Source organism: Vanessa tameamea, chromosome 4 (genome assembly GCF_037043105.1).
Source record: "Vanessa tameamea isolate UH-Manoa-2023 chromosome 4, ilVanTame1 primary haplotype, whole genome shotgun sequence".
Taxonomy (NCBI): domain Eukaryota; kingdom Metazoa; phylum Arthropoda; class Insecta; order Lepidoptera; family Nymphalidae; genus Vanessa; species Vanessa tameamea.
The window spans coordinates 8,454,185-8,467,569 of record NC_087312.1 but is presented as its reverse complement, the minus strand read 5'-3'; the positions used below and the strand labels follow the sequence as shown (position 1 = coordinate 8,467,569).

General features: G+C 29.9%; 3 protein-coding genes across 3 annotated transcripts; 1 reads left to right on the top strand and 2 right to left on the bottom strand.

The window, feature by feature from the left end:
* Positions 1-114: 114 nt before the first annotated feature.
* LOC113394501 (MPN domain-containing protein CG4751) lies at positions 115-5,003 on the bottom strand. Its single transcript, XM_026631832.2, has 7 exons — positions 4,773-5,003; positions 4,386-4,502; positions 4,062-4,296; positions 3,499-3,592; positions 2,999-3,168; positions 1,938-2,186; positions 115-1,853 (listed from the first exon to the last, which is right to left on the bottom strand). Exons 1-7 carry the CDS (start codon positions 4,968-4,970, stop codon positions 226-228), a joined length of 2,691 nt encoding a protein of 896 aa, XP_026487617.2. The 5' UTR covers positions 4,971-5,003; the 3' UTR covers positions 115-225.
* A 654-nt stretch (positions 5,004-5,657) lies between these two features.
* On the top strand, positions 5,658-7,351 carry LOC113394505 (ras-related protein Rab-14). The gene is made up of 3 exons (XM_026631837.2): positions 5,658-6,101; positions 6,176-6,420; positions 6,705-7,351. The coding sequence occupies exons 1-3, from the start codon at positions 5,922-5,924 to the stop codon at positions 6,901-6,903; spliced, it is 624 nt and encodes a 207-aa protein (XP_026487622.1). The 5' UTR covers positions 5,658-5,921; the 3' UTR covers positions 6,904-7,351.
* A 2,068-nt stretch (positions 7,352-9,419) lies between these two features.
* On the bottom strand, positions 9,420-12,517 carry LOC113394503 (cysteine desulfurase, mitochondrial). Its single transcript, XM_026631835.2, has 8 exons — positions 12,295-12,517; positions 12,123-12,199; positions 11,791-12,045; positions 11,419-11,584; positions 11,056-11,340; positions 10,684-10,857; positions 10,129-10,261; positions 9,420-9,785 (listed from the first exon to the last, which is right to left on the bottom strand). The coding sequence occupies exons 1-8, from the start codon at positions 12,413-12,415 to the stop codon at positions 9,632-9,634; spliced, it is 1,365 nt and encodes a 454-aa protein (XP_026487620.1). The 5' UTR covers positions 12,416-12,517; the 3' UTR covers positions 9,420-9,631.
* Positions 12,518-13,385: the final 868 nt, after the last annotated feature.

Below are 13,385 nucleotides of genomic sequence, written 5' to 3'. Positions count from 1 at the left end.
CCCGTAATAAAATGGTATGTCATATACAACAACGAATATCTTTGTAACAGTCTCAATAAATTTATAGTATTATAAAAAAAATATTCCTGATTTGTTTTGAAAGATTTCATAGTTATGTATTTGTTTCTGTAAATGTGTCTTTAAGTAAAAATACCTTAACAGCTATGCACACATAACCATCAAAGAAAGGTTTATAAACATTGATACAATGTCATTATTTAGTAATTAGTTCTCATTTTCACTATTTAAGCTTTTATTACTAGAAAAATCTTGACTTTTGCTATAGTCGACCACATCATCCATTTTACTGAAGTTGCCCATAGCTACTTGCGCGATGGTGTCTGCAATACTAGCAGCGCTAGAGTAAGATAGCGGATTTGATTGTATCTTTTGTATTTCTTCATCTGTAATTTTACGGCTTTGACTATAATCTGTTACGTAATCCGGAAGCGTCGTTTTCTTAGTCAATTCTAACATTTGATTCAAAAAGGGGTCGCCACCGATTCGCGGCGAAGCACCCAGCTGGGAATAGTCTGTCGGCTGAGATTCTGACAAAATGGATTTAGATGATTCGCCTTTAGGTGTGCTTAAGTCCGTATGTTTCATAGAGTCTAAGGAGCTCTCCTTGCCTTTGCCTATACTTCCAAAGTCTGGAGGTAAATAATCCTTGCTACCACTTTTGATTAAATCATGCGGACTTTTCATCATCATATTCTGATCGTGACTCGCTTTCGAAGGTATTGGACTACTACTTGACAAAGGTTTAAGCAGTGACTCTTGCATCTTGAGCAAAGACGGGGACAAAAACATGTTATTAGCGGCAAGTGTTGATTTTGACATAGGGTCCGGTATTCCCAATATCCCAGCACTAGAATATTTACTTGCCGATAACAAAGCATTCGCTATATCTGCGGAGCTCATCATTAAGTTCGAAGCGATATTTGCAGGAATAGGAGCTGCAGATGTGGTACAACTTGTTGATGTACTAGTCGAGGTTTTTTCAAAGTTTACAATATTACTGGACAGGTTCTGTAATGATGCTGCGTATGAGGGAAGATCGGGAAGCTTAGAAGATGATAAAGCCGCTAAATTAGAGGACATACCAGGATTGAAACCGGTGAGCATACTATTTGCAGCTGCTAAACTTTCTAATCCTGTGGTGCCTAGAGGAAGGGACATATTAGGAGATCCCAATCCTAAAGCCATGCTCGTCAACATGTCTAAACCTGTTGGATAAGTTGGCGGAAGAGACGGCGTAGTTGATTTAGACGGCTTCGCAGAAGAAGATAAAACTGGTATGTTCAATGGTGGTGTATCAAATTTATGCGGGGAAACAGGCCCTATCGCCGATGACACATTAATTGGTGGTACACCAGGTGGTCTACTGACCATTTGCTGCAAAGTACTAACTGATGGGAAGTTAGATGATGAAGTCTGACTAGGTTTACAAGCTGGAATAACTTGAGGCACAGCTAACAAGGCGTCCAAATCCATTTTGTCATCATTTTCCGACGAACAACCTAATTCATCTCTTATGAAATGCCATAGCAGACCATCGCTTTGTTCTCTTGGAAATTTAGGTGTTAGGGTACACTTTAATTTATCTAAAAACGTTATATCTGGTTTATAGTTTTCTTTAAAATTAACAAACGCATCATCTGTGAATGTAATGTAGTACTTGATACTTTTCTTAATTTGCTCCATAGCATGCGTGGATAAATGACTATCATGAACCATATTATATTGCAATAATAATGGACGTGGGTATTCCGTAGGCCTCTGTTCTGGTGGCGGCATCACCCAGAAGAATGTTAAGGAAGATTCTAGAACTGGACTTTCTGGATTGTAGGGTGCTAAAATGCAAAAATTAAATAATTTAAATAAAATAAAAATAAAAAAAGAGTAAGGATCATGTGACTAGATTACAAAGAACTCACAGCAGATAACCCCAATGCACGGAATGTAAGATATTTCTGATGGTCCCCTCATTTTAATTTGATATTCTAGCTGACTATCGCAGTCTCTCAAGCTGGGCATGGCAGGGTTGGTAGGGTGGGAGTGATACCATCCCAAAAGAGTCAGACCCAGTTTTTCGATTTCCATTTGAATTTCTAATTCAACTAAAACTCTAGGCCTTGTGTCATTTTTACTAATCAAACATGGGAATGTGTGTGTTATCATCAGATCTGTAAATAAAAGTAAATACCATTTAATTCAGGTACATAACTTAACGGTAAGTTGTAAACATATTTTACTACAGTATATTCTACTGTCTATTCTAACCACAAGAGGACAAAAGCCAAATTAACAACATCCGACATCGATTTGACGCAAAATCAGGTTGAAAGTTTGAATAGTCTACGATAGTATCTATGTAATGGATACTACGGATTAACGAAAAAATGGCGTTTTGAACGTCGACGAAGCTGTTATCGGAATTAAATTGGATACAAGTAGTTAAGAATTATAAATAAAGATATATTTATCGAGAATTGATATTAGTGTACAATAGAGCTATTAACAAATCGCATGGAGTACGTAAATCTGGGGTTCTTTTTATCTTTATTCTTTCTTATTTATTTATTGAACAAGTTACACCATCAACTTATCACTAAGCACTTAAAATTAATATCTGATGTGGGTAACATTCTAAGTTCTTAGATTGGGGTAGGTATAAACATAGTTAACATCTATATAATTTCTAAGTTTAAAAGAAAACTCTAACAACAGATTCTAAAATAATGCAATAGAATTATAACATGCCATTGAGTAAAACCAAATTTTTTATGTGAAATTGTGTAGCTGAATGAATATATGTCGAATAGTTATGCTATATTAGTATATTTACTTCAAATTCTCAATATTTAATCCATTTTTCAATTTATGAATGAACTGAATACATTTTTAAGTTAATTTTACAATTTACATAAACCCAAAATTTGTCTCACCTCACAATTTTCATCTATAAATATTGAAAAAAAATATTATTTAAACTTACTATGATTGTTCAAGTCCCAAGTTCCTGCAAGATATCCATAAACTTCTTCCTTTTTCAAATGACAGTGAATATCAAGGAGAAGAAGAGCATTAGAACTGACTGAAACTAGAAATGGTTGAACTTTCCCAGCTGATGAAAATGAAACTGCCTCAATTAACATATTTGCATCACTGGAATAAAATAAAACAAGTTACTTATTTAAAATCATCAAATTATGTTATTTTAAAACTTTGCAAGAAAAAAGAATTGGGCCTACTTTTGTAGTGGGCCACCTGCCTGGTTGTTATTGCTTCTATTGGTAGATTGGTGTTTTATATAGTTCTTGCCATTGTACAGTTTGGTGATATAATAATTGCATAAGATATTGATGTGTAAAATTAGTCTAGTTGGTTCTTAAGACAATTTCTAAGCCTGGGATAACTCGAAATAATTTTAACATCTAATTTAATAACCAATTATAATGATATTTATAAAAAAATCAATATGAATGAAATACATACTGTTGCATCATTCTATTAGGCACTGTGTTATGTTTCATCACAACTCTCTGTGGTGGGGGCTCAGGAGGACTTTCTACTTCCATTTCTGTCTCTTCTGAAATTATTTATAATGAAAATGTTAGGAATATTACATATTAGTGAAAATTTGTAAAATGGTTTATGTTTAAATCCTATTATCGTTGAATAGATACTATGATAGAATATGTACGGAAACTCTGCCGAAATTAGAAATATTTAGTGCTCTGGAAAACTTTACAGTCTCTGAATGAAACTGAGTAAAATAATAATTTCGAAAATTCCAATTAGTTTACAGTGCATTCTGAAAACAATGTGGGGATATGGGTTTAAGTTGGATGAAAATCAGCCACAGATTATTCACCACTAAATTGGTGTTTGCATTGAAACAGTTTAGGTGAATAAGGTCCACCATTCTACTAAGTGAGGTCTTAGTTTGGATATGGTATACTTTACTTTTACCTTCCTAAATGTAACATGTTTTATAATAGGAAAAACTGAAGTAAAAATTTTACAAAAAAATATTTTTACTTTTATGTATGAATTACCATCAGTGTGCATGTTCTCCCTTTGTAATTGTTTTTTCCGAAGATATGTTGCTTTAATTGTATCAAGTTTTTTGCCCTTATATTTTACTGATGCCCAACCACAGCCAGATCTTTTGTCAGGGTTAATAATCCTTTTGCAATGTATAGCCCAGGCAGAGGGAGAACAAAAAATTGTTTCTGTTTCATGTGACTTGATTTTCCCATCAGGTTGTAAATCACCAACAAATTTTTGCCCCTAAAATGTTTAAGAAAGGATGGGTTAACTTGCAGTTATAAATCTAGACACTCTTACCGATTTGTTAGAAATAAAAAATAAAATATTACCAGATATTCTATAGTCATTGCAGCAGTGCCTGGCTCTAACATTTTATCTTCTAACAGCATTTGTAGAGTAACACCTCTACCAGGTATAGATTTGTTACCCGGCTGTGTCTCAGATTCCTGAAAACAAAAATTAATACACTACATATCAGTGTATTTTTTACCTGTTTCATTGACATGTATAAACCAATTATTAATATTATTACAATAAAATTGAAAGAATAGTTATAAATATTTACTGGTAACTTTATTATTTTCTTTAAACAAGTAATTTTATAGACATTAGTAAAAAATATTGTTAAGTATAGCAATTATACTTAGAAAATAAAAACCTTTAATAATATCATACATAATTCTATGTAAAAAGTACGTAAAATATTTATTACATACCTCATCTGAGAACTCTTCTTCTTCTAATTCCTCCTTTTCTTCAAAAGCGGTTTCTTTTTGAGTTTCATTGGTCTTTTCTTTTTTACTTTCACCGTTACCAGTTTCTGCTGTTCCACCGGCAGGTTCTTGTTGTGGTATATTAAACACATTGTTTCCCGACATTAAAGCTGCGGCTAAGTGAGATGTTTGTAAATCCATAATTATATTTACTTAAAAAGGTGATTTTATTAATATAACTTTGTGAGACACAATTTTGAGAATCGTAATAAATAAACATCATACAGTATATACACCATCCGAACGCTGACAACCATAGGCATAGATAATACATATATACTGAAAGCTGACAGTAAGCACTAAGCAAAGCTAAAAAGCAATATTGAGCAGTAAGCAATTCCAGTTTCCACTTGCCAGTGTGACTTAGCACAGACTGTATATCTATTTATTTTATTTTTTCTTTATATTTGTCATTAGCATTATGATGTATGTATATAATCTTATTTATTTAAAATAATTATGACGTTATTTTATTTTAATATTATATATTTAATGAACAGGCATAAATCAATAACAATAATCATTTTTTAAATACAATTATTATCTTAGTAACTTACATTCTATTCCATGTCATAACTGTATTTTTAATTTTAAGATATTTACTTAAAAGCATATAATTGCACTCTTATAGAACTTAAAGCAACATTTAACTCTCACTGGGGCTACATTTTTTAAATCGTCTGATCGTGGTTTTATGGGCCGACGTTAGTAGTGTCCGTATTGTAGCTCAGTATAATTCAATATGTATATATGTAATGTAGCCTTAAAAGACTACTTTATTTTACTTCTGGCTATACAGTGACTAAGTTGTCATATTGGGTAATCTATACTCTATAGTCCCAAATGGCAAATCTTAAATTCTTGTTATTGCCATCCTGTTAACCATTTGACATTACCGATTTCCAAAATTTTCAATTCTTATGAAATTTGACTGTCTCTTAAACTAAACATTTCAATAACCAATCTAATTATTATTTTTACTATGACTTGAAGAATGTTCTAGGCTTTTGTGTTAAGTAAATGGGTGTATTTGTTATTTATTGAACAAACCATAATTTCTGAAGACTTCATTACAACGAATATTAATTAACAATGGCTGTTGTTAAAACTCCTGTGCTTAAAGTTATATTATGTGGTGAATATGGAGTCGGAAAAAGTTCAATATTTCGAAGGTTCATAAATAATACATTTTTACCTAATGCTGATAAAAAATCTACTTTAGGCCTAGATCACTTTGAGAAGATGTACCGAGTGGGTGACAAAGATGTCAAGGTTATTTGCTTATTTAATTAAATATATTTAATTTATTTAATTACATTGATTTTTAACAACATGAAACATTTCAGTTACAGCTTTGGGATACTGGTGGTATGGAAAGAATAGCTTCAGTCACATCAAGTTATTATAAATATGCCGAGGCAGCAGTTTTAGTATTTTCATTAGATAATGCTTCATCATTTCATATCTTAAGTCAGCATCTCTTGGATATTGTAACATATGCTGAAAATGCTAAGATATTTCTGTGTGGTAATAAATCTGATTTAGAAGGATCATGCCCACAAGTAACCGATGCTGATATAGAAAATTTCTGGTAAGAAATCTTTTCTTTATTATGGATCATTTTATATAATAATGATAACAACATTAAATGCAAATTAATATACCAATATAGAAGATTATGATATTTTTGTTGGATTATTATGTTAGATAGTAAAATAATATTAGATAATGAAATAGAAAGAATAATAATGTAAAATTTGGACTATTTGTTTGCTGTTAGTACAACATCATACAGATATCAAAATAAAGAAGAAATAATTATTTTTGTATGTAATTTTTAGATACATATAATTTAAAATCATTTTTATATTTTAGTGAACAGTGCCACAATTTAATAAGCAGCACTTACAAAACATCATGCAAAAGTGGACAAGGCTTAGAAGAGATGTTTTTAGATATAGCTCAACAATTAGTTGAATGTAACCGGTCAAAAATTGAACTTCAAAGGTTAGATCACAATAGCTTCAAGATAACACACCCAGAACCCCCAGATGAACCGTCCTGTAGTTGTTAAGGAGCAACTTATTTACTATGATTTAATATAAAGCTTGGCTATATTAGTCATACTAATATACTCCATTTAAAATATTGTCACTAGTTTGTATGTATTTATCATTTTTATAAAGTAGGTGTATGCTTATTATTTCTTATGATCAGCAAATTTTGTATAACGTAAAGTATTAGTACGTAACTTGTATTATAAACTTAAATATTATATAGTGTCAATGTGTAGTATTTATTATAATTAAAAATAAGTAGATTACTCTACAATGTAGGTTTTCAATTACAATTTAAAAGCCTGTTAATTAGTTAAACTGACATCAAAGGTTGCTTTGGTTGTTTTGAAATCTTACAAGTACTAGCTACTTTTGCATTATATATTTGTAGACTAGGATCATTGCTACTAATACATATATTTTCAGTCTAATCAGTGATAGAAATTCCAGCTACTTCAGTACAACTATTATGTTTTGAAGATTTTTATTCATGGCCAGTTCATTTTAAGTGTGACATTTACTATCTATTGACACTAAACCTTGATATAATATAGTTCTGTATAGGACAGGAACTGTGATGATTTTATGTGATACCTGGTACAATGTTTCATTGAAGTAACTTTTAGAGACATGCATCCTATCCTTCTTATTCACCCTTGTTTCTGTCACATGTGGGAGTTTATGGCCCACAGAGGCATTGGATGACAACTCAACATCAATGATGACAACAAAAATCACAAACTAATTTAAATAGGCTCTTAATACCTATTCCCTGTAGCACCAAAATCAAAAGAAAAGATTAATAACATCTTCTAAACAAATCAAACCCACCTAAAATTTGAGAAGATTAAATTTTGCACAGTCAGTTCAGAAATTTCTTCTAGCTGCATGTTTTATTCTTTTGTGTGTGTAGCATTGCTATTGCAAAATGAAAATATTTGTAGCATGACCCAACTGTAATAATCACACAATATAGTATAAGTAGCATGTGCAGATATGCCTAGTCCATGAACAAAGTTACTTCTATGTCAGTTGATAATCGTATAGCAGGTATGCCAGTGAACTAATAATATTAAAAAAGGTTAATGTACCATTGGTGATATTGTTGTCTCATCTCATATATGGGTATTTTATTACTTGAATTTTAATTTATTTATGATAAAAAAGATAAGTTTATATGATTCTGTAAAAATAATTCCAGATTACCTTATAAGATACATGATATTTTTTTAAGATTATCTTTGCATTTTGTATTTGTTAAATTATTTACATTTATATCAGTATTTGCATTAACTTTTGTCATCAAATGGTTATTAAAGATCCAGACTCAAGCAAGTATTATTAAATTGCAAGTTTTGCTTTCCTGAGATTTGACAGAAATTTAAATATTTTGTAATTAATTATTTTTATCTTAATGGTAAACTTACCAGACTCAAATGTTATAAAAATAATGCAATAGCACAAACATGCTTACCCATAAACTTACTATTATTCTGTATTAAAAGATAATTGTTGAAATATTACTATAGTATGAAGTATTACATTATTTTGCTTATATTCTTTGTATTCAATTGTAAGATCTTTTTTATTTATGTACATACCTGAATCCAGTAACTTATGTTATTATTTTAATAATCTCTTCTAATATTATTAATTATTTGTAGAATTTGTTATATAAAATGGATAAATGTAAAAACCTCATTAATGTTTTCATGGTGGATTTTAAAATTTGTTTGCAATAATTGTAATCTCATTTATTTCATATAATATGCTGATATTAAAAAAATAACTTGTTATTCGATAATTTTTAATAAGCCATTGTATGAGTTGAATAATAGCTTTAATGTTTTATAAATGTAATATCAAATAAATTAAATGTAGTTGTAATAATAATCTCTTCAAATAAATATTTCATAACTTGAAATAAAGAAAAAGTTATTGTGTTCATGTTATGTTTGGTATTTTGGTTTCAAATAAAAAACTTTTTCTAACAATATAATTTCAGAGATTTCTCCGTTTATTCATAAATATTTCTAAATTATCTACATTACATTTTTATTTTTTATTGAGTGTTTGAGAATTTTGAATTAAAAACTGGTGCCATATTTTCATGAATAGCAGCCGAATTACAGTGTAATTGTTAAAAATTGTGTTGAATAATTTATACAATTCAGTGTATGACAAAAAATATACAAATTATTAACTAGCAATGAGTAAAGTATATTTTTATTAATACTCTATATATATTCTGAAAATTTGTGATACATTTTTTTCAACAATCAACTGAACAGACTTTTTTTATTTAATATTTTAAACATAAAATTAAAAAAACCAAAATATGTCTATATAGTCAATTATGATCAATTTTTTTTTCTTATTATATGAGTAGAATAGGTAACCAAGCTTATAAACAGACAATATAAGTTCAAAATATTACAACTTTTGCATTTGTTTTTGCAGGATCTAAAACTTATATGAATAAACTGTCAAAGAAAAATTAAATGATTGAAAAATAACAAAACAACAAACATAAGAATATAGTTTGTGTTGCAATACTTAGTGCATTATTATCACATTTATATGTCACTATAAACTATTATTACTGATGTCATCATATAATTAACGCAGTTATGTTATATAATGAATCTAAAAGTTTTAGCCAGATCTTTGTCCTTCACCTAAAAATTTTGAATTTCATGCATAGTTTTTAAATAATGAAGTGCCTCATGTGATATGATGTCGAAGCTAGTGCTGGGACCATTGAATTGTTTTTATGTCAACTCCATCTTGAACCATCTCCCAAAGTGGGCTCATCTCTCTTAGTCGTTCTACATGTCGAATTGTCTTTTCAGCTGTATAATCTACCTCTTCTAATGTAGTAAATCTTCCTAGTCCAAATCTGTAAAATTTATGTAACACATAATATAACTATGTATGCGTTATTTTGTTATTTGTAATGTGTCTTTATTTGACTGGGTGGTTATTGGTAAGTATTTGGTGGCATAAAGTACATATAGTTTACCTGATTACATGACTACTTTCTATTGAACATGTATTCAAACATCTGCTCTTCTATTTTTTTCGTAAAATAACAAATACTATAAAAGCTATATTAAATCAGAATATTTTTGTTCAAGTAGGCCCTTATCAACATGTTTGGATTGTGTTAAAGGTTAATAAGTCAGAATGAAAATTCTACTAAGAATAACCAACAAGAAACAGTAGTTGCTATATAACAATACCTTATAGAACTATGTGCCAAATCTTCATCTGTTCCAATAGCTCTTAACACATATGAGGGTTCCAGAGATGCTGAAGTGCATGCTGATCCACTTGATAAAGCCACATCTTTTAATGCCATTAGTAAGGACTCACCTGAAGTAAAATTTCAATATTATTTCAATGTTGAAAAAAAATGGAAATTTGTATATTTGTTTCAGATTAATAATCTTCAACAACATTTGATTGGTCACCATGGAAGTTGGTAAAAACCTATATGTATTTTAATACTACTGCATTTCATCTTCTATACCAGTTTACCAATCACTATGGCAATTGTAATGTCTCAATACCGGGCAAAGGCCTACTCTTAATTCTTTTAAGAGCTTATTCTCCCGGTCCACTCCAGCAGGATAGGTGGTAACAAATGAGAAACAACAGAATTTTTTCTGTCACATACATCTTACCCCCATAATATTTTGCTCAATCAGTGAGCAAGAGATGAATAATAAAGTATAAATTATTGTAATACTTAACACAAAATAGTATTATTTTCTATATAACCATTTTAACTTTACCTTCAACATATGCAAATGATAAATTAAGACATCCTGGATATGTATACTTAGGATCTCCATTTCTTATCACATGTGTCAATTTCGAATAGATTTTGTCTAAAAATCTATCAGCCAACTTCTGCATCCAAGCATGATCATAGGCCATTTCACGGTTTGCCAAATCACATGCTGCACCTTAAATTGAAGCAGTAATATTATTTATCAGTATTCATTAAAAAATTAGAACAGCTTAAGATTATAAAATATTTGAAACACGGAGAATTCCTGATGAGATGCTATTCTACCTCACCATCATAACAAACATACAAATAATGAGGTCATAGTCAACCGACGGTTATGATAAACAAAAAAAAACATCATAAAATGTAGTACCTAATCCCACAACTAAAGGTGTAGGGACTGTTCCACTTCTCATTCCTCTCTCCTGCCCTCCACCACTTTGAATTGGTTCAACGCGTACTCTTGGCCGACGCCTTATATACAAGGCTCCAACACCTTTAGGCCCATATATTTTATGGCCAGATATTGACATGAGATCAATATTCATACTATTTACATCTATAGGTACTTTGCCAATTGCTTGAGCTGCATCAGTATGGAAAAAAATCTTTTTCTTCTTACATATTGCACCTATGTCAGCAATGGGTTGCATCACTCCTAAGGGAAAAAGGAACAATATTAAATAAGAATCTTTTTAAATAGAATAATTTTTAGTTCAAGTTATCATGTACTTACCAATTTCATTATTTACAGTCATTATTGAAACTAAGCTTGTTTCAGGTGTCAGTGCCTCTTCAAGATCACTTAAATTAATAATACCATTAGGACCCACTGGCAAATATGTTATTTTGAACCCTTCTCCTTCTAATGCTCGACAAGAGTCCAGTACGCATTTATGTTCCTTAAATGATTATCATTTATAACAATACATAGTTTGTAATACACAAAGTTTTCAATTGTAATTTTTTTTTAAATATTGCACAATACTTGTAAAATGTATGAAATGATAAATTATAGTTGTAATTTACAAAATATATACACAATTTTAAATTCATATCACAAAAAAAATAGTGTAATTTAAATGCTAATTATTAGGATTAAACTTACAATTTGTGTCGTTACAATATGTTTTTTTCTTGGAGCATAAAAGTGAGCTACTCCCTTAACAGATATGTTATTAGATTCAGTTGCTCCAGAAGTGAACACGATTTCTTTTGGATCAGCGCCGATGAGATTAGCTACTTGCTCTCTTGCATTTTCTACTCCTGCTTCACTTTCCCATCCATAAGCGTGTGTACGAGAATGTGGATTGCCATGATAATTTACCAAGAATGGTAGCATTGCATCCAGTACCCTGGGGTCCTAAAATTCAAAAACAAATCAATCTCAAAATCAATAGGCTCTGAAAAGAACTCGGTGGTCATTTAAATTTTACTTACAACAGGGGTTGTTGCTTGTGCGTCGAAATAGAGCGGACGTCCAATCTCCTCGTGTTTAAGAGCAAATCTTTCATTTGCTAAATAAAAACAAAGATTAGATTTATTATTTTATTCTTAATTACTCATTAAAAAAAACGTAAGTAGTATTTATATGTATATAATTTATGTTTACCGGAATCTGATAAGAAACGTTTGTCTTGTATAACCATCAGAACTGCATTTACTTTTTGGGGACATCTTTGTAATAAATTTTTAGAAACAATTGGCGAAATATTTTTAATAACCCGAAACATCTTTAAGTTCTTTTTTCTTGTTCAGTTTTTTTTTATATTTTTCAATAACTTAGTGACTACGACATTGGCAGTCACATATGAGAATGACATTGTCATTTGTCACTGATAACTATGGAAGTGATCAAGTCAATAATATAATATTTGTTCAAGGGTTACTCATACTTTAATTTAAAATAACATATTCATTTCTTTATTTTCATTGATATAAACCGCAATATTGGCATGAGATACAATAACAGAAACTGATTATTTCAATTTTTAAAGTAAAGTCATTTAAGTACTTTTACTACATTTTATGTTGGTATTATTACGTTCGTATTGTACTAAAATAAACTAAATTTATTATTTTTCCCATTATTATGCACGGTAGGTCTGTTAAATTTGGTTGATAGCAAAGGTAAATGAAAGACATTTAGAGATTACCACAAGTAGTTAATTGATAAAAAAAGAACAAAAAATCTTGACATAATATTTAAATAAAGAACAAAACACAACCCTAAAATGAAAGTCAAACAACGTTCTCAATAAAAAGAGATAACATTAATTCCGATTTTAGAATCAATATGAAAGTGTTAATCATATCTCTGTTGAATTGAGTTTTAAATTTTGAGTAAGACTGACTAAATATATAATTATTGAAATAAAGCTGAACTTTGAAATATTAACAGAAATCAACAAAATAAAAATATGGAATATATTTATTTTAATTTTAATATTTGCGCAATATTTGTTTATTTAAAAATCTATTTATAGCATACATATTATCTATGATTACTTAAATAGGTGTCTATTTATTTTCATATTAAAAAGGGTGCCAATAATTAGTATGGTAGTTGCCAATAATTTTGGAGTATGCCAAATTCCAATAAATATAGATATACAGCGTTACTAAGATCATCGTTTATAAGTGTAAAGATGACACAAAATACGTCTTATTGATAACTTGAATCTTTAAGTACCAATAAATGGT